Below are 24,755 nucleotides of genomic sequence, written 5' to 3' on the forward strand. Positions count from 1 at the left end.
CTTGGCTGCAATATGCCAACGTTTTAAATTAGATCTGAGATGAAACAAAAGTGGCCAAGCTTTGATTATGTTTTTTTATGGCCAAATGGATGAAACATCGTAACGCTGCCTACTTCTTAGTTTGCCAAGTATAAAGATCGAATACTTTTATTCCCAAAAGGAAGGCGTTATGCATTTGAAAACTGCGTGTTGTAGGTACACTATCACATGATAGACTATCCACCGAAACAAAGTATGAAGATACTTTCGGAACTTAGTGCCCCATTCGCAGCACGTCATGGCGTGTGTAACGTGTGAAATTTGTCTCCTTTTACTTCCGGCCTGCTACCTTCGAAAAACATTGAAATAAGCCGTAGATTCACCTTCACCCTTTCCACAGCCTTCAGGCTCTCCTCTACATGCCTCGCTCTGCAGCGGCCAGCTTCAGTGCGGCTCCTACTCGTACCCACTTCGCGCAGCTTGCCTTTTCCGCCGTTATTTTCCGTAAACCGTCCACTACAGCCCGCAAATCACGTGATCTATGCGTTCCCACAGCATCTCCCACCGCACCTACTCGCAAATGATCTGTGGGACATCACCTCATCGGTTTCGTTACTTAATGACAGCTTTCCAAGTGTGTAGACGGTCTCTTAGGTCTCATACCTCCAGTAAGACGTTCCCACGTTTCCCCTGCATACAAAGACTCGCCTCACGCAGTTGTCTATTCGCTTCAAATCAAATTACTCCCTGCGAGGCGTAAGGCGTATGGTACAGGCATGGGGTAGTGTACAGGCGTATGGTGAGTTGCGACAACACAGTCCAGTGCACAGGTAGGTTGGGCCACCCACGCGTGCCCTAGACCGTGCTGGGCCATATACCAGCATTTTCTCTTCTTCCCTGCGTTCATCATTCTTCTCGTGGCGCGATTCAGGTACCGATTCTAAATAAGGCACTTACCGCCAGTTTCTTTTCTTAATAACTTAACCAAAAGCCACTGTTACAACCTCCCTTTCAAGCTGTGTGCTTTAACTGGCGAAGCTGAAAGGGGCTCTAACAGTTCGTCTTTTAGTTATAGCGATGACGACGCGGCGCTAAGATAAGGCACATAGTGGCATGCCCAAGCTGTCAAGATACAGGAACGAAGCAGCGATACGTTTCCGTCGTGTCCCCAAACCTTTTCACAAAGACGTGAACAGAAATGAAAAATGCTCTAAATTTCTTACCGAGCGAAAGTATTTTATTCTTTCTCTGCACCATTAGCGAATGAAACTTTCTCTGACCGTAGTGTCAACCAGTGACAAGAATTCGCCAGTGTACTAAGACAGCATCTCTCTGCATGGTGCCCGTAAAGAGGTTTTGCCGCTAAAACGTTCCCTTTGCAGCACCTTTTCCCATTGCGGTTATTTTCTGTAGTTGGAGGAAGCTAACTTGTTATCGCACCATTTGGCTATACCAAGATACTTCAATCTACAAATACATTCGAGCAGTGGGAGGCTATGCCGCTCTTCTCGGACCCCAACATCCAGACAAGAATAGCGAACAAGGCCTGGGCTGCAGCAAAGGCCTGCGATGTCCTCTATCGGACCCAACTTCGACGAAGCTTACCAATAAAAGTTACTGCCCTCTCTATCTTAATAACTCATACTGCGCTTCTTGACATTTCTTTTTTCATATGTTAGAATTTCTTGCTGATTTTTATATATGTTAATGTGTACTAACGCTACTTTGTTCCCTTACCCTTTGTCAGAGTTTCGCATTGTATGTACCACATCTCTACTATAAAGCCCCCGGGCTACCTGTTGGACAATAATAAATGAGCAAATAAATACAGACTTCAGTCACTTCAGGATACGCAAGACTTCGTTCATAACATTTATTACAACAGAGCAAGCGCTAAACCTGCTGCGACCCCTTCAGCAAGCCCTCCACAGTTCTCAATATATGTAACGGGTCAGATGCGGCGCTTCACAGCCAATTTCATTCTCAGGTGTCGCAGAGGAACGTCACAAGGCTTCGTAAAGTGCTAAAAAAACTGGTGATTAACTACGGTAATTGGAGATAACTTAATCCAATAATAACTAATAATTATATTGCAAATTGAGCAAAAGGAAGAGTCGAAAAAGGTGTCCCTCCAAGCATGTTGTCACATAAAAAGCATATTTTCTCGAATGAAAGACTGTTCACAGTTTCTTCTATTAAATTTCCTACATATATTTATCAGACATCAGTTTGGAGCATCTGATGCCAGATGCCGCCAATAAAGTTTATTTATAATATTACATTGATCCATGTCTAGGCGAATTACCCAAGGCACAGGTCTTAGCGTAATAAAACGTGCACTGGTCTCAGCGACACAGACACAGGACAAGTAGAGGCAAGGAACGATTGCGTTAGGAACTTGTAATTCTGCAAAGGCAACTCGTCCAGCAGAACGTTTTGCGAAATTGTATAAAGATCGGCACAGTGATTCAGCAAGGTTTGACATTAACTTACAAGTGCTTAACGCGCGCTCTCTTTGTCATGCAACATAGAATAATTGTGTAACCTAACGCCTTATTCACATCCGCGCCATACTCGTTAAATTTTGTGGAAGCTTACAGAACGCCGTCCCCTTGAGTGCCATTTATTTTTCTTAGGAGGAAACGGCGCCCAGTGTCAATCTTCTTGGAAAACGTGCGGAGCCTTATCATCCCAAGATATGCTCCGTCAACTTAAGTGTAAGAAATAGCTTACCGCCGTCAAGGCTGCCTCGGGCAGACGCCGTCTCGCACACGCATTGCAAGCACATCTTCAGCACTTGCAGCTACAGACGAAATCCTGGTGAGCTTTCCTTTCGATCTGCGTGTATGTGTCGTTCCTTGAAGTGTGCAACTGGGCAAATGAGAAATGCGTTTCTTAACATGCGTGAGTGTTTTTTTTTTTAATACAATGTTTTGAGAGCACTTAATAAAGTAAAACCAGGTGCCTTATATTTGCTGCCAGCATCACGCATGGAAACGATATGTAGGTACCCTGACCGTTTTGGGTAAAGTCCTAATTTGTGGACGAAAACCGTATCTAGCTATTTCCCGGGAGAAGCGAAATTTACTGATTTATATATACTGACATTTATGATAGCCTCCTGGTTGCGCAGTTAATTTTTCTAAGTTCACTTTTGCCAATCAAGTTCTGATGTGTTGGTTTCACGAAATAAAATGATGATGATGAAAAAAAAATAGAACTGTTCTCTAATCAGAACACAGCTGGACTTCAGTCAGATGTGCATACCAACAGTTGCGTTCAAGAGCGCATCGTTGCGATCAGCCCCAGTCTTAGTTCATGCTCTCTGAAAAACCACCCAAATAATGACCAAATACTAAAGTGCACCGGGTGTGCGCTACTTTTAAATGGCGGTCTACTCGGCTAAAATGTGATTGTCTGTGATGAATAGGTCTTGAGCAAGCACTTAAGAACGCGTAAAATAAAAACCCAGGGACAGTCAAAGAGTTTAACGAATTTTAAACACGAAAAAATCGTTCTGGTATCTAAGACACGCGTAATGAAGTTTTCCGATTAATTTTGACCACTTCGGCCACTTTAGTACTAGGATTCTAATTCCGTTTCGTTTTTCTTTTCCCGCCCTTTTGATTGGCTGAAGGAAGCCTGCCCCTATTTCTACCTTTATCATTGGCTCAAACAATTCCACGATCCCACCATTTCTGGGCTTGAGCCAGTCACATGGCGTAAGCGAAGAGGGGAGTACATTGAGCCAAAGAGAAACGATTGAATGGAATAAAAAATTCATTGTTGCATCATGCAGGCCTTGGTGTTCTTTCACTTGCATAAAGAATCTCAGTAAACGGTAATAATTGCAACTGTATTCCAACAAAATGCTGCGGCCGCCGCGGCCGACATTAAACACGTTGACTCATGCTCTGCAGTGTACGCCCGAACGCACAAGCCACCTCAGTTGGCCTAATAAACCAAAGAGTATATATGAAGCTGTAATACAGGTTCTATGGTGCTATACCGTAGTGTTGAGCTATCACCCTCACAAGTGATCTTCGTCATGCTATTTTAATTAAGTAGCCTTATAAAGGTTCGCGCGCAGCCTATTCTCATTTCAGTTCACTATGTTAATTTCATGCATTTATTAAATCGCCTTATTCTTCGCCATTTCAAATAATTCCTGAAATTCGCTCTCTAAAAACCCACAATTTCTTTTAATTCCAACCTATACCCTGATTTTCAGTTACAAACAGTGTATGTCGATATCCTCGCCAACAGGCATAATATTAGTTATGGCGTGATATGTATCTCTTCACTGAAGTGGATGGAATGGAACGCACGTGAGTGTGCAGAATCTACATATATGCACAGGTTGTACAATTTTTCATAGCATAAGTTTTACGCGTTAAAAGTCTAAAGTACAAATTCTCCATGCTCGAAGGCATAAAATCCTAGTAAAATGATCAGGACTAAATCAGCGCAACTGCCTTTCCTTGAAACTTGGTTACTCGGCATTGCGACGTCGTTATGTGAGAGCAGCAACGATGTCTCCTACACACACACACACATATATACAAGGTGTTTCACCTAAGACTTTCTGCAATTTTTAAAAATAAGCTATTTGAATTAGATGCGCGCTTTTACTGGCATAGCATTGTCAGTGGTGTAGTACATCATAATGCAGCTCAGACGTGCTAACTAGCAGGCTTGTTAACCAATATTTAATAGTTAACTTTTAAACTATTACCGTTGGGCTCCTTAATTATTGAGAGGCATGTAGCCCACCGTAAGTGATGTCCATATCCGTTTTTATAATTTCGAGAACGCGATTATCCTCGGCGCTGTGGCCCAACGAATTTCGCCTACATCGCGCCAAAATACATGCGGTTTGAGAAGCTTGCAGGCAAAGCAACCTCTCCAGTGCACGTAACTCGTCGAAATAGCCAAAATTTGTTGGGCCACAGCGCCGAGGATAATCGCGTTCTCGAAATTATAAAAACGGATATGGACATCACTTACGGTGGGCTACATGCCTCTCAATAATTAAGGAGCCCAATGGTAATAGTTTAAAAGTTAACTATTAAATATTGGTTAACAAGCCTGCTAGTTAGCACGTCTTGGCTGCATTATGATGTACTACACCACTGACAATGCTATGCCAGAAAAAGCGCGCATCTAATTCAAATAGCTTATTTTTAAAAGTCTTAGGTGAAACACCCTGTATATATATATATATATATATATATATATATATATATATATATATATATATATATATATATATATATATATATATATATATATATATATATATTGTCACCAGATATTATTGAAAAACAATTTTGCAATTTCTGGTGACTTGATCTTATATTGATGAATCAGATGCTAGAAATCAGTATCGATATATATATATATAATGACGCGCTTATTTCCAAAACTTCTAAGGGCGCCTGACCCGTAATGCTGAGAGCGGAAGATATCGACAATCACGCTGTTGCTGCACATCCGGAAAACGGATAAATTCCGAGAATTTCCAACTCGTGCAGACGGGATATGAAGTAAGAAAGGACGTCGCTGAAGGAAGCGCACAACACGAATCAAGCATCCGTCGCATTGGCGCAGCATTCACCGTCAGACTGAAATCAGCAAGAGCTTGTGCTCAACAATGAAATCTGCCTTCTCTCAAGGTAAGTGCCATGTTGCATTTAATTATCTAAAATACGCATACCTTCAGCAACTTCACCGCGATGTTCGGGGATGCGTCATCCTATTACCTAGGCATGTCGATATCATTTTATTTCTTTGTTATTCCTCAAGTGTCCCTACTCGAGACAGAACATGAAGGGTCGGTCTATTATCGACAAAAAAGACAACTTGGAAATGTTAGCCCGAATAACATATTAGTTCGTATAATTTTGTGTGCTCAGCGTTCGACGCTGGCCGAACTTCGCTCAGAGTTACAAAGAAGTGTACCAGCGCATTCGCTTGCTGGCAATAGCGAAAGGTGCTCCCAGAGCAATGTTCTCTCTTCTCGGAAGTCATCTATAGAAAGAGAGGCAGATGTTAGTGCCGAGAAACTATAGCAGCAGCCGCACTTTTGAGCACACACGGCGCCAGGTCGGCATGTATCGAACGCAAGGAAAAAGCAACGTTTGATGCTATTGTACGCAGAGGTGGCACGTTGGGCTACTTGGTGCGGCATAGCGAACATACACAGTGCGGGAGAGACAGGGCACCATGATAGACACGGGCGAGAGCTGACTTTCAACTGGATATTTATTTCGTAAAGCGAAGGGCGGGAACGGAGAGAGTCACTGTGACTGCACGGGGTGCAAGAACAAAAAAAAAAAAAACATGCGCCTGCAACGAAATTGCAATCCCATTCAAAATCTGATTTTTGTTTTCTTTATGTTTGTTTTGTCTTGTTTTTTTCTATTTTTTGTTTCTGTTTGTTATGGCACCCTGTGCAGTCAGGCCCTCTGTCGCCCTCCACTTTTCCGCCCCTCGCTCATCCAAATAAATATCCAGTTTAGTCAGAGTCGTCTGTGTCCCTCACTGCATGTGTCCTGTCTCTCCAGCGCTGCATCTCGTAGTCATTCTACGCAAAGGGCACGAGTGCATCATGAAACTTTTTTTCAGACGGAAAGTGTTGCGCTCACCGGCTCTTATGGGTGCCTCGTGCTCGTTCACGACGACTACAAAACAGGCCTAATCACAGTGAAGCAGTTTTTGGCACGGTTAAGGATGGGCCGCAGTTGTATGACACGCAGTCATCATACACGTAGCCCCTGCACAAATGCAGCCATTTCGAAATAAAAGAAAGGCGCCTTGCTCGACCCGCCTCCGCGGCTTGGCTAACCGCTACGGGGAAAATATGCAAAGCGATTAAAGTCAACGGGCTTGGACACGTGAGGCGCTTTCACTAGAGAGGTGTTTCTATGAGTACGTATTCAACAACATATATATTATCACTTGCGATTTAGTGCGCTGCTACTTCGTGCTGTCTGCTCCAGGCCAACAAAATTTCGCAGGTTAATGTCAAGGTTTAAATATACTTTCTTGCGCACATATTCGTAATCGACTAGGTTGAGTATTAAGATTTGAACACTTGAAACACTACCGCTATACAACAAATTGTATTGTCACGTAGTGGTGACTGCAGTCCGGTGAACAGGAAAACAGTGAGAGTGGCTCCTAAACGAAACTCTTTATTTGGGCTGACTTGCGCCCGAAAAGAACTGAATCACTCGGCGGCGGCGTAGCAACAAGCGTGCTCGGCGGTGGTCGAACAGAATGCCCGCCGCTCTCGGCCGTGCTCTTTTTAAAGCTGGTAGCGAACTTTCGAGATAAAGCTTGGAAAGTTACTAGAACACTCTGGAACAACGTAGAATCGGCTCCGCCTGAATGCGATCGATCGCGATAATCCTAGATGCGTCTTGCATCCCAAACAAAGTGATAAAGCGGCGTGCCGGCAGCTTTGAAGAATGAACCAACAAACACTACAAACATTCGTGGCAGTATTATAATATTTTCAATCAATCGACCTTTATTGGACGTCCGCATGTGGTTTTTGCTCTGCAGCATGCACAAAGAAGAAAATAAAAAAATGCATACAAATACTTCACATAAAGAGATAACAGCCGTTAGCAAAACGAAATCGCACTGAGATTTCATTAAGAAATAGGCCTCGTACAGAATGATGTTCCTAGTAAGCATGATTTGCAGGTACAGGCGGCCAAATCCTTAGCTGGCGTGCCGACAGCCGCTTTTCCTGTGCTCCTGCGCTTTGCGACAAAGCGAACATTCGGGAATGTCACTATTAAGCACGGGCTTAGTGAGCCTGTGCTTAGATTTGATATTCTCACAAGCTTACTCCGTCATAAGCTGCAGGAGCACGGAAAGCGCGGCCGGCGCGCACGTCAGCTAAAGATTTGGCCGCCTGTACATATATCGCAAGAAAAATATTCCTAAAGGAATGAAAGTGAACATTTGTTTATAAAGGCCAATTACATAAAGAAGAAATACAGCAGCGAACCGCATTAGAAATAATCTCGCACGAACACTTTGCTTTAAATAAAAATATCAGTGCACATAGAAGTGACATTCGAATTAATAAAAACAAATGAAAATTTAATCAGGAGGGAATGCACAAATTAAGTAACAGCAATATGCTACAAAGGCGTACTTACATGTAATAAAAAAAAGACTGCTGAGAACGAGACAATATGACCTTCAAAAATAAATGAAGGCAGAAAGTTTTGGAAAATACTGAGATGAAGATAAAAAGAATCGAACAACCTTTTCATTCTGCACAGAGTGGAGCAGGAATGTAGAAGCGCCAAAACCTGAAATAGTCTATACTCCCTTTTATTTTTTTTTTCGCGTGGTACTCTATTAAACACCCGCTAGGAGATAAGATTGACCATAAAGATGTTTGTACAGGAAATTATATCTACCCGGACAGATGGCAGGTAAGAGAAGGTAGGTGTAGCAAGCTATCCAGTCTGTAACAAGAGCTCGAAGTTGTGTAAGGAAGACGAAATTGAAATATCCGTATAACCTTTTCAGGGAACTGTATCGATTTTGGTTTGGTTTGGTTTATTGGGGTTTAACGTCCCAAAGCGACTAAGACTATGAGAGACGCCGTAGTGGAGGGCTCCGGAAATTTCGACCACCTGGGGTTCTTTAACGTGCACTGACATCGCACAGTACACGGGCCTCTAGAATTTCTCCTCCAAAGAAATTCTAGCCGCCGCGGCCGGGATCGAACCCGCGTCTTTCGGGTCAGCAGCCGAGCACCATAACCGCTGAGCCACCGCGGCGGCTTGTATCGATTTTGTAACAGTTAGATATGCAAGTGCCATTCCAAACAACAGACGCATGCTCCAGAATCGGCAAACGTATGGACATCTACAACTTTAAGAACGGGAATGATGCATGAAACTCTGACGAAAGCCAGCAGATGAATTCAAGCGCGCGCATAGGCAGCAAGCAGGGTAATGCGTTTAGCATGAGAGATGTTGAGGGTATTGCCGAAAAGTACAGCGGGATTTTTAATTTTGTTATTCCTGGACAACGGCATGCAATTCACAGAACACGAGCATAGAATGCTGTGTGTTTTGAGCGCAACCGAGGCAACCTTGGTTTTGGAAGAACTTAGGGTAAGCCCGTTCTTCGAGCACTAGGTAAAGAAGGCATAAAAATCTGATTGCAATAAGGAGCAATCTTGGATAGAATATATACCTTGAATATTTTATATCATCAGCATAAAGGAGAAGGGAGAAGATTTTGACAAGGGAGGAGAGGTTATTTATACAAACAGGAGAGACAAGCGACCATATTTCAATGCCGTGAGGAATTCCACTGGCTGCAGTGTAAACAAACGAGGGCTTTCCATTGATGCTGACGAAGCGGCAGTGGTCAGGATAGTAACGTAAAGAGCTACAATTCAAACTTCGATGACAGAGAGCAAAATCTTTTCGAGAAGTAATGGGTGAGCAACAACGTCAACTGCTTTGCTCAAATCACAGTACACTGAATCAGCCTAACTTCTCTGAAGAAATGCAGCTGACGTATTCGTCATAAACGTGCCTAGCTATTTTAGTTCTACTCGTACAGCCCGATATAAGCCACACTGATTAGGCGTGACGAAATGTTTGACATAGAAGGAAAATAGTTTGGGCAAAGCTAATAGAAACCTTATAGGCTGCGCGCAGAAAAAAAAATCAGACGGTAACTGGAAACTTCAAATTTGTTGCGTAATTTAAGACGGGAAAAGCAATTGCCGTTTTCCTCATGTGTGTAAAAGCAGCTCTTTTCAAGCAGTCATTGAATATCGGGGTTGAAACGGGAACGAAGATACTACTGATGGTTTTTCAATTCCGGCTAGAATGCTTGAAAGATACAAAAATGGTTTCGGACCCTTAAAGCTCACCAACTTCTAGCCAAAATGAACGGAATTAGTTGCGCCAGCTGGAAGGCATGTGGGATCACAACGTGCAGATTTTAAAACATAAGAAACACGTTGGAGCAAACTGTCAGCAACGTGTCAAATTTCATTCCCGTGAGAGTCGAATAAGTGAATACGCCCACCAGAGCTATTCGAACGCTTGCGAACGCAACGTCAGAACGCAGTAAGCCGATTCGAGGAACTCTTCTGCAAAAACGCAAGATAGGGGTCATGATCACACTTTTAGAGGCGTTTCCAAAGGGAACGCAAGCGGCGAAAATCATCCGCTCATTTATCAAGTTCGCAGCGTTTCGCTTTATGGCGGGCTTGCTCCTTTAGTCTTAGCACGTTGTCGGCTCCAAGAAAAGCCAGTAAGGAAGCATGCAGCGAGTAGTACTGTGGAGGGGTATGTACTGGCACATACCATTAAGAACTATTTCAGCGAACCAGCTCACTTGTTCGTCTACATCACTGTAACCGTTTAAAAACGACCAGTTTACATAACAGGAAACCGGGATGACAAACATAGTCGCCCCGTGCATGAGCAAAATTGGAGGATTGTCCCGCAGCATTGGAATTAGTAGAACTTGTGGAAGAGGCTGAAGCCGATGTTAACATTGGTAATAGTAATAGATTGAAAAAGGTTACCACTGTAGCAAAAGTGAATCGATAGCACACCGCACAAAGGCGGAATTGGCTCAAGGCAGCACCCGCAAGAGCCACTTCTTGTCTCTTTTCTGTGTCCTGCTACCCTGCGCGCTGTTTTGCCAAGTGCCAACCCGTAGCACGTCCTCTGTTCAGTTCGCGCCGAACCCATTCGCACTTCACCTGCCCCCCTCTCCCTCTATCACCTCCTCTTCCGTTTTCCCGTTTTCCTCCTCGCCCTCTTCGAGTCTTCAACGTCGGTCGTCAATCAGTCCATAGAAAAGGCCATAATTTGGGCCCTTCGGCGGCTTAGCAATTCAGACGGCTGATGGGTTCGTGCAGCTAAAGCACCAGTGCCTCTTCGCTCTTCATATTCGTATCGACGCGCCTGTGCAATATTGGCCATTCGGTTTTTTCACAGCTCGTTTCATATATTCAAAGGCCTGTCACCGACTAACGGTAACTGCCTTATACCACAGTGCTCAGACAACGTTTGTCGTCGTGTTTTCTGCCTTAGTTCTGCGCGGTCGTGCCATAGGTGCGTCGAAGTGAAGGATTATGGAAGCAGGACCAAGTGCACCTCTGGCGTGTGCCGGCGTGTGCGAACTGTGTCGTCTTCGGCATTTGTCCGAAGGAGGCCACATAGCGCTAGAACGAGAAGGACAAATTGAGAGTACCATCGCTTTCGTTGTCGCTTTCCTACTCGCACCCTTGAGGTTACAAAATCGCTACCGACGATCCATAAGTCAACGGAGACCTAACAGCAATGTTTTAATAGAGGTACTGCTTGAAACATTTTTGCTGGATGACAGTGGTCCAGAACACCAGCGGAGAAAGTATACCTAATCGTACTGCACTAAAAGAAAGTGTAAAGGAACTCCGACAAGGGAATTATTGAAAGTTCGAGCGTAAATATGAAAAAGGTGCGTTCAAATGTTAGCGAATGCACATGAATTACCGGCTTATTCATTTTTTTCTGAACCTAATTTCAATGTGTGCCTTACAAATTTAAGCTCTATTTTCTTCTTGCTATTCACGCAGAAGCTTCCAAGGCGTCACGTATTTCGCTTTTTCTCCTCGTGGCCGGATTTTGGCGGCTATCTGGTAAGTGATCGTCATTAAATCATCCACAGCCGATCGACCTTAATTTCAGCTTTCGCTTATTTCCTGCGCGTTTCAAGCGGCTGTCTTCATTGAAAACTTCAGCCACGGGCGGATTCTGCCCGTGGTGTGCTACTTGGAGAGGGGTCAGGCTTCCCGTCCTACACCCATGAACTATGACGTGGAAGATGTACCCGGGGACCTCTGCAGTCACGTGAACCTAGCTTACATGGAACTGGACGATATCACCTGGACTATCAAACTGGATTCCACAGGTAAAAATCCAGAAAAGAGCTGAAGAAAATATTCGCGGTGCGACAACGTCGAAGATACTTCATTAACACCTCTTTTTGGTCTAGTTGGTGCGTACTTGAATCAGAGAAAAAATAGCGCCAAACCATGCACACCACAAGGAAGGAACGCTTGTGTCTCGTCCTCGTTCCTTTCTTGTGGTATGCATGGTTTGGCGCTATTTTTTCTCTGACAACATCGAAGTAAATTAGAAATCCATAAATTTCCTTCTAGCAGATTTAAACAGAAGTGCAGCCCTGAATTAGCTACTGAATAAGAACTACTGAATAAGGAGGAATGACTGTCGTTTTGTTCCTGAAAATAGAGAAACAGTACAATCAAGATGACGTTCGGTATGCTCGCAAATTTTCGCTCTAATTATTAGTTGCAGCTAAACGATACTATACTTGGCATAAACTATAACTGTAACGCAAGGTTGCCATGCACACGTACATACGAAAAAAACAGTTGCCCCAAAAAGAACCTAGACAGCACCTTGTACCGTGTCTGATGTCGAAGATCTATGTGCTTGAGGCCTGCTAGAAAACCTCCCTTACCATACTCCAGGTTACTGGCTAGAGGCGTAGTTCTCTACATCGTTTTATAAAGCTATTCACACACATAATTTAATTAAACTGCCGATACGAGGAAGTTGGACCGGCTCGAGCAGTGAAAAGTGTTATTTCCCACTCTGAATTTCAATGCACTTCGGCCACTTGCCACACAAGGGCTACAGCAAGAGTACAAAGCGAATATACATTAGCTTTTGCAAACTAAGAAACTGAAGCATGCATCTTTTATATATCAAACTTAAATGGCTCATTTGTACATAGGAGGTCTTCATTACCGCAAGGTGACAAAATTTATCAAAAGTAGCAAATTTTAGAGTGGGGAGTCACCCGGGTACTAATCTCGTTAGACTGTATATTAAAACACACCGACTTTCCTTTGTTTGTGCCTTGCTGTGCAGCAAGTCAAAGTCATAAATCGGGTTATCCCAGCATTAAGTGCTCTGATAATTCCATCTTTGCTAATAGGTTAACTGGAACGCATACTTTGTTTACTTTTTCTTGACAAAATTTCTTCAGGGGCGCAGTAACATCTTTTTTGGACATCCCTTGGACATATTGCAAAATACTAGTAATGAACATACTGATGCGAATGGTCTAACCTTCCGCTGCGTAGCAAAATTTTGCTTTTAAAGTTAGTCCTGCGCTGACGTCGGTTAGTTAAGTCTGCCATAGAAAATCAATGGGGTGCGTTTTTAACGATAACTATGAGTCAATTGCGAATTATTCTAAGGTACAGTGGTGAGCAGCCTTGTCTAGAGCGCTTGAGCAGTGCGCACTTGGTAACAAAAACCGAAATTAGAGAGCAGCCCCTCATTACAGGGCAAAGTTTTCGTGCCTGCTTTGTTTACGAGGCTATCTGGCGCTACTTCCGTGCAAGCGTTGCAGCTGGACCCTAGAGGCTGCCACAAAATCTGGATTTGTTTTCAAGGAAGTGCACCGCCCGAGCGCTCTAGACAAAGCTGCTCACCACTGTACTCTTATGAATACATTGATCATAATGGTCTAATCTTCCCATGCGTAGCAAAATCTTGCTTTTAAAGTTTATCCTGCGCTCGCGGAGTAGTTAAGACTGCTATAGAAAATACATGATTTTCTTTTTTTTAAGATAAATACCAGAAAATAACAACAGTCCCGAGGAGGGATCTGTAGATATTTTGGTTGTTATGGTACAATCTTACGAAATGCGGAAAGAACGTATTCATAAACAACTTCCTGTTGAAAAAAACGCTCTTCCAGAATTTCTGGCTATGAAGTTGCTAACTTACCAGTTAACCATAGCCAACGACAAGTAGCAAAAGAGGTAACGATGCTCACTAACTTTCGGTAACTTAAGTTCACATGATCCGAAAGAAGTTGGAACTTTGCTCGAGAATAAGAATGACCATACACAGCGACTTACCATACCTCTTTGAAGTTTAAGTATGTACTCGATGCAGGGGCTTATCAGCACTCACCTCTGGGAACGAAACTTGCGTGCAAACAAAAAGCTTGAAACAAGGCTAAGGACAGCATACTGAGCGATAACAACGAAAACTATAAACGCAGCGTTAAAAGAGCTATACAAAGCAACACGATTTAGCTAAAGTTCCCTAACTGATCATGTTCTAGCTGAAACTAAGAAGATTAAATGGACTTGGGCACAGCACATCAATGGAACTGGTTGTCTACTGGACTGAATGATGGGATGCATAAGAAAGGAAAAAGCCCACGGGGGTGGAGGGTGACAAGCTTGAGCTTGATAAAGTTTCTGGTACGCAGCGGCTGTGAGCATCTTGAGGAAGGCCTTTTCCTTGCGTAGGAAATCAGTTAACAATTTTGATAATGATGATAATTATGTTTTTATTTAATTATATACATAAATCATCATAATACTTTTTCAGTAAGGCTTGCAGACTTTGCCCAACTGAAGAGGAAGTTCCCACGATTGAAGACACTCCTTTCAATCGGCGGGTGGAGCAACCAGACGCGAGTCATATCAGCTATGGCTTCCACGCCGACACGACGAAGAGCATTTATCAATAACACGGTCCAACTGCTCGTGGACGGCGGCTTTGATGGTCTAGACGTTGTCTGGCTTTTTCCGGTACACGTCGGCCCAGGAAGAAACAGAAGCGACAAGATCAACTTCGTCTGGCTTCTAAAGGTCAGAAATGCGTTCTGATTTATAAATAAAACGTTAAAGGGGATCTGAAAGGAGCTCTTAAGAAAGGTGCGTTATGCCTGGGATGTTAAACGACGCCGCTTCACGAATATCCTCCAGCAAGAACATTTTTTAATGCGTTTTGTAGAAGCTGAGTTCTCCGTAACCAAAATTTTAATTTCGCTGTCTTCGTTCCTTTCCTTCTCCTCTTGTCACTTTTTGCACGTTCAAAGTCCGGCGCTCGTCCGCCGGCACTACCAACTCAGCCCCACCAATGGATGCCGACGGGCGCAGGAATTCCCCGGTAGGAGGAGCTTCCTGACCCACCGGAGGGACACGGCTGACGCTGACTGGCTGACTGGCAGCGGCAGTGGTAGCTGTGTGGCGTCTGAAGGAATCTAACCAACAGCCATCTCTTAACCGAAATACGCAGGATCTCGCGGTGGAGGAGGGCGCGAGCATAAAAAATTCGCTAGAGAGGGCTCGCCAACTTACGCGCGTGATTCTGGGTTCTCTGCTGCATGTAGAAGTGCAATATTTGGCTCAGTTGTTCATGAAGACACAAAGTAATTAATGTGTGAGTTTATGTACTCTCCTCAAATGGTGTTTCAGAGACCCCTTAAGTGTAGTTCGGCACAGGGTGGGGATCTTGCACTGACTTTCTTTCGCAGTCGGCGCTTATTTTATTTCAACAAAGCTTCACACAGAGCGAAAAAAGGTGGAGATATCACGCATGGATTTTTACGTATTCACTCTGATATTTATTCGCATAGCACTTAGAATAAGGACAGCTTAGTGAGCGATGTGATAGAAAACTATGGATGCAGCGTTCAAGAAGAGAAACAAAACAACAGTATGTAGCGACAATTGCTGGCTGATGATAATATAGCGGAAAATGTGAAGACGGAATGGACTTGGGCACAGAACATAAATAGAACTTGTTGTCTATAGATTGCATTAAGGGGTACGAATGAAAGAGAAATTACCTCTATGGCGTCGGAGGGACGAGAGTGGCGCTGGGGAAGAGTCTCAGCGTTAGGTTACACGCACTGCCCCCCAAAAGTAGAAGATTTAGACATTCGCCTCAGTAGCTGGGTTGTCACAGAACTGCACGTGAAATTTGGAGTTCCTGGGTTTGGGATCCCTCCGGTGGCAAGTGGTTGTTTCTTCTTCTACTTTCTAACCAGCTTTCTTTCAGATGTAAAATAACTACACTATTAATATGCCACTGAACAACACCACAAATTAAAAATTAAGGATGGAAACATTGGCCTATCGTTTCTTTGATTTCAGTGACTATTGGTTTCCTTCATATGGCCTTCATTACGAGCCCCCCCGTACCCCCCCCCCCCCCCCCTCCTGTCTGCTGTGCAACACATGACATTACGATATTCACCTCACTAAACACACTCCCCCTACACTATCTTCTTCCAACGAGAGCTAATTTTCATTATCCACCAGGCTGTTCAATGGACAAATTGAAGACGGACCGTATCGACGAGGTACCGCGCATTATTGAATTAAAGACCCCACTGCCCGAAAACATAGCTTCTATTATCTGAAAATGACAAAAGAAATTCAATACGCTTGTCGTCGTCATCGACCGATTTCGCAAGTACACTGCCGGTGTCGACGCCGATTTTTGGCCCGTATCCGAGAGGCTGCGCAACAATGCCATTCACTTCAAAGCGGTGGAAATCAGTCCTTTTGGGTGTAGACGTCACGAGTTTTAATCGAGTGGCGAAAAAATTTTTAAATTTAATTTTCTCAGTCAGAGTAGCGCATTTTGCTGCCGGAAAAGCGTCAACATACTAAGAAGGAGCCAGTGAATAAATTTTACTGAGAACAATTATTGAATGTAGTAGTCCTCGGTGTCCCTGTAAAAAAAAAAGAGATAGTTATTGCTACTTTTATATTCTTTCTACTTAAACGCAGAAATATTAGCTTTACTCAAAAAAAAAATACTTTTCCTCCAAAAGTCAGTACTTATTACGACAGGCTCACATCATATTTTATGGGTATATTTTTGCAATAAAATTCGTAATTTGAGAAAAACGGGCCCCTCAGCAGTAATATTCAAGAAAAACAAGAAAATGATTTTTACTAATATGTGCACGTCGACTGATATCCTACCGCAATGATAGTGTGCTCTTTTTTTAATATTTATGTATTGAGAACGCGATGTATGCACTAAATTGTGGCGCATATATTTTCGACCGACATTATTACCTGCTTCTGACTTCTGTTACATGTTTCTTTGCTTGTACTTGACTGCAACCGGCTGACCTCAAACATTCCAACGGAAGTGAACATGACCAGATTTCAGGCACTTTTAAAAATAATTGTTATGTGTAGTTTTCCTGCTATTTTGTTTTGTTTACCTATTGTGTTTCTGAGTTTAATGTATTGTCCTGCATATTACGTCAGTTACTCTTGTTTTCTGTTATCTGTGGTATTTCAATGTTTGTTCTGCATTCGCGTAATTTTTTATCCTTCTGCTAGCTATATTTTGTTTAATTGTGTTATCCAGCTTCATGTATTGATCTGTTTGTTATAATATCAAGTGCATTTTAGGGTAAATGGATGCGCATTTTTGTATTATTGCTTTCCTTTACCCCCTCCCCCTTTAGGTATACTCTCTTCTAAGGGCCTTTAGATGTATTTCGGATGAACAGATTAGTGCTTTTAACAAAAACCAACTATGGAATTATTGAGCATGTGTGCTTTGAACTGTTCATTTCTACTTGTCGCGTAATTCATTTTATATACCTTATGTAACATTATCAAATAGCCCTCCTGACAGTTTGTAACCTAGAGACCTCCTGCTGTTGTAAAAACGGCCAATAAAGATTCTAAAAGGAAAAAATATATTTAAGACTGCAAGAGAGCATGTGGTAAAGTACACACGAAAATAATACGTTTGCTCGCGTTGAAATGCATTTTAAATAGATGAAGAATCTTCAGTAATTCCTGTTGAATTTGCAAAGGAAAATGTTGCTTTTGCCAATACAGTTGAAACTGTGCACGTGTTTTTGTCAGTGCAATTACTGCCACTCAGTCACTTGTGATGGTAAGAGTTTATTTACGCTAGGGTGTCTAAAATTTGATTGCCGATCACTTTGGGCTCCAACCGCTCAGCAGCTGTTTGTTTCGTCTTAATCAAAAAAAAATGCTTGATTTTTTTCATCACAAATACTGTTTACGTTTCCCTGATCTTGATAACTTATAAGTACATCGATACCTTCCAATAATGGCAATGCACCTCCATAGCTAAGTTTCTGTGCCGTGAGGCACTGATTTCTATACAGCGGATAACGACAGAAAAAATAACTAGATGCTGCTTGTACGATAAATCCACTTCTTACGCAGGAACTATACTCCGCCTTCAGAGAGCACAATCTCCTCCTGACGGCAGCAGTGCCCCTCAATCAGCGCATTCTGGACTTCGGATATGACATACCCGCCATCGACAGGCACGCAACTTTCAGGCTTACTCCATATATAGAGTACCGCCTACCTCAAATCTTTATGGCACGGAATGATCGAAAGACAATAAGAATTTTATACTTGTCTTTTTATACTACGCACTATTCTGGGCCGGTAACGGAACCCCAGCACCATTAAATTATTAGGCTAAGTTCACTTATGTCTAAATCGTAGCTTCTATACCCAGGGATGCCACTTTTTTTGCTCATGAATATATATATTGATGAATAGATGGTAGTGGTAACACCTTTTAAAATATATTTCCTTACTGGTGGCACTTTAAACATAGTTTTAATATGATGATGATGAACTTTAATGGCGCAAGTGCAGGTTTGGCCAAGGAGCGTCATGACACAAGGTATTGTGGTTACACAAGGCGAGGTCAAAAACCCATCTTCTAATTAAATCACCCCAGAGAAGCAGAGTACCAGGCTAGGGGAAAGCTTGTAAAGTTGACGCGTTGGTTGCTTTATCTCGCACCGTAGTTGGCTCACACCGTCACTTGCTGTCGCTATTCTGCTTTAAGAAATTTCGAATAAGAAACGGTCAATAGCACCACACGGCAGCTTACTCCAGACCATTTAAAAAATATTTAAGTGATACAGGACAGGATTGAAAAAAATGGTTTTTGTGATAAACTTTTTCTTTGCTATCTTCCCTTGTCAAATTGCGTCGCCCCTCCTTCAGTTATTTCTTCCCAGGGCCCAGCAATACACTTGAAGTATTTTATTCTATCGTTTGAGCCTTTTGGAGACGAACAGAACACGCAAGTGAATGCGTGCTTTCGCATCTGTGCAAGAAACCGCGCGACGAAAACCAGGCAATAATGAAATAAGACCAAAGAGGATTTAGAGCTCGCTCACATCTGCGAACCTTCTATCACACATCCATGTACAGACGTACCCACACAAACACGTATACAAACATCCTACACCCCGGCGACCAGCAGTCACGGCTTCAAGGTCAATGCCTGCATCAAGTTCAGCTACAACAAACCGTGCCTTTTGTTGTTCAGTTAGGGTGACTCATATATATGTCATTTTAATCTTGTACGTGGTACATTTGCGCAAGTGACAACCTTCTAAGATGCATGTGTATTATACTGATTATTTAGATACCTGGACTGGATGAACGTCATCGGTTACGACCTCAGAAGCGTCTGGAACGCCAGAACTGATATTCACAGTCCACTCCATCGCAGAGTAATCGAGGGATCCGACGAGTTGAACGTGGTGAGTGCAAAGAAAAATCAAGACCGTGAGTGCAGAGCATAAAAGCTTTAAATGAAAGAAATAAACTATTGTTCCCAGTTTTTCAGTATAATTAGTTTCCCTGTGAAATATATGGTACCAAAGACACACGATGTATTCAACATATATTAATACATTAATTAGAGTAAATCTCATCACATGAGCATGTATGCAGCAAGAATTGTTTCTCTTTTCCTTGTACAAGTCCAGCTTTCTCGACAAAAAATTTTTAATATTGGAATATTGTAAGTAAATGTTATGGCAATATTGAAGGTAATGGTCCATTCTGATATGTAGCGAAATCTTTGCTTTAAAGTGTTTTCAACGATAGTATCGAACAGTTAAGACATCCATAGATAACCAATGGTGAACGCTTTTCACAATAGCAAATCTATTAACAGAAAAAAAAATACAAGCCTGCCATGGGGAATCTGCGGATGTATTGATTGTTATAGCGAAGTCTTCCATTATGTGAAAAAATTTCGCTCATAAATGATTTTTCGTTGAAAAATGCTTTTGTCCAAAATTGCTGCGTATGATGCATCTTTTCGACTCCGCCTTTCTTTCTTTATTTATTTATTATATATGCCTTTATTTCTTATATATGCCTCCACAACTGTTGCCATATGTCTCCTCGAATAGTCTCCTCGGACAAGCACTGTAAAATCTATGTTCATCCACCACCCTCTTTTAAACTATGATTCTGTGCTAATTAGGGCAGCTTCCTTCGTTAATATTGTCTATTCTTCCTGCTTTATTCTTGTGACTTCTATTGTATGGTAAATAATTTCGTGTTTCAAGGTTCAGTACACAAAGTAATAATATTGAAGTGCATGAGTTTAGTTGACGCGAGCTTCTCTTGCTTGGCTTTTCGCCTGGTAGCTGACTGCAATCCGTGAATTCATTGTCCCCTATTCAATATTTGTTCACAAACAAATGCCCTCAGCGCAAGCCAAAAAAAAAGCTAAGGAAAAAGACACCTCTGGGCATTTCTCTAAGCGGTGGTAACTATTCGGCAACTACCAAGCAGCAAGGTCCTAGTAAAGAAAACTCGTTTTCCTTGTGTCCCTTTGTTCAGGAGCAAGGTCTTCAGGCTCTGCTTGATCGCGGCGCCTCGAAGCGGAAGTTGGTGCTGGGCGTGGCCTTCTACGGGCGCGTGTACAGGCTGGCCAGTGCGCACAACACCGGGCTGCACGCCCCCATCGACGTCGTGGACACGCCGCAGAGCGGCCCCTTCCTCTTGAGGGACGACATTCAAGCTTATTTCGAGGTGAGCACGATGGTCAGCACGTCTCCTAAATTAGTGCTTGGTAACGGTTTCGTCGCAGAAGGCATATAGTTTTTTCACATAAAACTATCTACTTGAAGCACATGTGTTCCTGGTGTTAATCATCACGTTACACGTTGAAAGAGTGGTAGAGGTGTGTTGAAATAAACATTTATTTTTGTAATTTTTGCAATATTTTTCTCCGTAATCTATGCACCACTTCAATCTTCAAAAGTAATCGTCGGGCCAATACTTTCTTGCTCTGCTGAGGGGACAGAGCCCACCGGTCATCCCCAAACCTTTGGGAAGTCTTTGTCGTTTGAAAGTTCTCTCTTTTAGGCTGTTCTCTCCGCAAGAGAACAGCGCGAAGCTGCATGACGTGAGGTCTGTATACAGCCCTTGGGATCATTCAGTACATCCGGCTCTGTACTTTAAAAACATTTGTTGCCGAGTTTCAACTTAGCTAGGCATTCCTCAATGTCCACTTTGCGGTAACTGTTCTTTTTCCGAGCCCCAGCACTTCACACCAGCCAGTAAAAAGACAGTATCCAGTAAAAAAAGAAATAAACTTTTTAGTGGCATAAAAATAAAGTGATGCTTTCTGGAGCTCAATCTTATTATCGTCCTGCGATGAGAACTATCATCCCCCAGGAAAGGGTTTAATTCTCCCAAGCACTGATTAGCAGTTAAGCCGCATTCATCCGGTGTTCCCCAAGGAAGTGTTTTGGGTCCTCTGCTTTTCCTTTTGTATGTCAATGATATTGTTCAAGTTGTTAACCCACCAGGGCATATTCGATTGTTTGCTGACGATTGCATTCTATACCGAGAAGTTACAAATATGGAGGATCAAGGTGACCTGGACAGTGCCTTGAACAACGTTTTTGAATGGTGCGGCCGATGGGGCATGGTTCTGAATGCTGACAAAAGTGTTTATAAGCCGATAACTCGAAAAACCATACTTCATAGCTACACATATAAATTAGGCTCTCTCCCTCTTCAACAAGTATCCAACTACAAATACCTAGGAGTAACAATAACTAACAATCTATCGTGGAACTTGCACATAAACAATATCTGCTCTGCTGCATTTAGAAAATTGTGCTGCTTAAGACATAAACTAAAAAATGCTCATTCTAACATTAAGCTACTTTGTTATTCTTCAATAATTAGACCTAAACTCGAATATGCATGCATAGTGTGGGACCCGTATCCTAAATCTAACGTAAAAATCTGGAAAGAATACAGAGAAGAGTTGTCAGGTTTATCATTAATAAATATGCAAGGTCTGACTCCCCAACCACTTTAATACAGATTAATAAAATTGAACTACTTGAACATCGGCGAAGAAAGCTTAGGTTAGAATTTATTTCTCTTATTACATAACAAACTTGGTTTGGATCCCTCATCATACTTAACGCCGGCACCAACCAGACAAACTCGTCAACACCATCCCAGTTCTCTAACCCCTATATTCGCTAGAACAGACACTTACAAGTTTTCGTTTTTTCCACCCACAATAACAGATGAATGAATGAATGAATGAATGAATGAATGAATGAATGAATGAATGAATGAATGAATGAATGAATGAATGAATGAATGAATGAATGAATGAATGAATGAATTATTGTAAGGGAGGGATGGCACTCGGCCGCCGTTGGGGAATTAGGAGGCGGTATGGGAGTGTAGGTGTGGAGGCAACTCTAGTCGGTCGTCCTCATAGCCTTCAACGCTGCGCGTCGTAAGTCAGTCAACCTCCCTTACACTACTGGAAGCAGGCCGCTATCTCTACCGTATGCAGCGATTGCATGCTGTGCCGCGGTGCTTACTCGTATCTAGTCTGCCAGAGTGGTCATGTCGTTACGTGGTAGGTGCCGAATTTTGTGTCTCCCTCGAGAGAAAGATTGGCGAATCCGTATAAGATGCTGTAAATCTGCTATACGGTGTTCTTGACAGTGGGTTCATCTGTTCTGCATATGTGCGTCGTGTCTGGCAAAATACCACTTGTAAAGTATGTAGGGGGAGTACGCTGCGTTTGCAATAACTTTGTTCAAGAAGATATCTTGTGGCCGAGTGAGCTCTCCCGTAGTGTCAGCCACGGACGCTGCTGTTCCTAAAGCATTAGAAATTGCGATTCGCTGCTAGCGGCTGAATCTCAGTCTGTTGATCTGATTTCAGGTTTGCGCAAACGTCGTGTTTGGCAACTGGCAACGCGGCTTTGACGAAGAAGGCATCTGCCCGTATGCAACAAACAGAAAGGACTGGGTTGGCTACGAGGACCCAGAGAGCATTGCCCGGAAGGTACCTCTAGGTTCCGAATTTTTTTTTTACCATTGTTGACTAGATATATAGAAAGCTATTGCACAAGATCTAGATATTAAAACGGTAGTTCTAGAGTGATTTGCATAATTGATTACACTCTCGCAATGTCTCTAAGTACAGTGAGGGGCACTCAGTATAGGGTGGCTCTTAGGCCTAAAGAGAGATAGAGGATGGGAAGAGGTGGGTTACAGGTGGTGCAAGAGGCCCATCAAAGACAGAAAGTTAGGGTTATCTCCTTCCTGAAATGTCAAGATTTTGCCCAAAAAATGTGAAAAAGACGTCCTGGGACTTCTTTTTTTTCTTTGACGTCGTTTCAAAAAAACTAGCAGCCATTAGCTTACACATTTCGGCCGGTCCTGTATGATACTTAACACTCTTTGTATTGCAGGTCGAATTCGTGAGAAAAGAGGGCTACGCCGGCATTATGGTCCAGAGCTGTGACAAGGATGATTTCCGAGGCGTGTGTGGAAGGAAGAATGCCCTCTTGGAAACAATCAACAACGGAATACCCAGGCTTAGAAACAATGTCGTTCTTTAATAGACACTCTGTCATCGACACGCTCCGCGGCAACTGATATGGATCAGAAGTAGTAGAAGAACCCCGCATCTGAGCAAAAAACACACGCTGATTCCGCTATACAAGCGGGTAAAAAAGACTAGCCGGTGAATAAAAAGGAAACAGCGGAAGCAAAAATGGCTAGCGTTTATTGCTTAGAAAAATGAAATCTGTCAGTAGAAAGCGAAATAAGAACGAATGAAAAAATTCGAGGGAGCACTTTGTTGACCTAAAGTGCGGTGAGGCGAAAGCGTTTGTGTTTGGGAGGCATCCGTCTGATTCGACGCCTTTCTTCAAACTCTCCAGTGTCCTTAGACAAGGAGAACTACATATGCGTTGGCAGGAAGTAGCGTAGCCATTAGCTCACTCGGTTGCGGAACGGAAGGATGGTGGTTCGAATTCCATCGTGCACAAAGAACTTCTGGTCTGACTAGAAAAGCGTGGCACCTCTGCTGACAACCTGCTACTGACAACCTTCTGTCGACAACGATGAGGCATTAAAGGTCTTCGCCTTAATAAACGCACCAGGCTCCATTATTTGGGTGACGCATACTGTACATCTGCACACAAGACGCAGGGCAGGTAGAGAAATATAAAGTTGCAGTCTGACTCATTTCTAAGACAGAGAGAAAGACGAATCTTCATTTTCACCGTATTCAATGTTAAAAGAGTGAGACTGGGAACGTCTAGAGGAAAGCATAAAAGAGAAATGAAAAAACTCCAGCATCAAAGTTCTGATTTACAAGAGTTGCAAGCAGAAACTCCAAGTGAACCGCTTAATGAGCTTTTTTTTTTTTTTAAGTTTCCGCAAGTGTGTGTCTTCCGCCTGAACTAAGTAAAGGAAAAACATACTCTGGCCTCCGTCATAATGCACGCACCTCATCCGAGTACTGCGTTTTATTGGGTAGTGTTTTCCAGGACCCTTCGTTTTCAGGTGAAGTCTGTTTTTGCCCAATTTTTGCACACATGCCTAAAAAATCAGGTTAAACTGGCGTTCTACCCGACAATGCGTCTTCAAGAGAAGGTAGTTTTGTAGTGCATAAATGAAGACATCAAGATAGAAAACTTCTCTGCAGAACTGGACAAAGGAAAGGAGCAAACAGGACACGTGCAGGACTCGCAGTTTTCTTTCATGAAACCATTCACCGAATGGCACCTGAACGGGATTCGATAAATGAAGACACCGTAAGAAAACTACTGCATATCATG

At 42.8% G+C, this 24,755-nt stretch overlaps 1 protein-coding gene across 3 annotated transcripts; it reads left to right on the plus strand.

Moving 5' to 3' along the window:
- The first annotated feature begins 122 nt into the window (after window positions 1-122).
- On the plus strand, window positions 123-24,070 carry LOC149342146 (endochitinase-like). Of its 3 annotated transcripts, none has more exons than XM_089544401.1 (10): window positions 123-2,799; window positions 5,413-5,654; window positions 11,603-11,665; window positions 11,743-11,937; window positions 14,406-14,668; window positions 18,035-18,138; window positions 19,266-19,383; window positions 20,480-20,671; window positions 22,847-22,969; window positions 23,379-24,070. In XM_089544401.1, the coding sequence occupies exons 2-10, from the start codon at window positions 5,633-5,635 to the stop codon at window positions 23,526-23,528; spliced, it is 1,230 nt and encodes a 409-aa protein (XP_089400527.1). In that variant the 5' UTR covers window positions 123-2,799; window positions 5,413-5,632; the 3' UTR covers window positions 23,529-24,070. The 3 variants fall into 3 exon arrangements, with proteins under 3 accessions (XP_089400527.1, XP_089400529.1, XP_089400528.1); XM_089544403.1 differs by lacking the exon at window positions 14,406-14,668 and adding an exon at window positions 14,899-14,969; XM_089544402.1 differs by lacking the exons at window positions 123-2,799; window positions 5,413-5,654; window positions 11,603-11,665 and having other exon boundaries at window positions 11,680-11,937.
- Window positions 24,071-24,755: the final 685 nt, after the last annotated feature.

The sequence above is a fragment of the Amblyomma mixtum genome, chromosome 5, assembly GCF_055824585.1.
Source record: "Amblyomma mixtum isolate Tamu chromosome 5, ASM5582458v1, whole genome shotgun sequence".
NCBI classification, from domain to species: Eukaryota; Metazoa; Arthropoda; class Arachnida; order Ixodida; family Ixodidae; genus Amblyomma; species Amblyomma mixtum.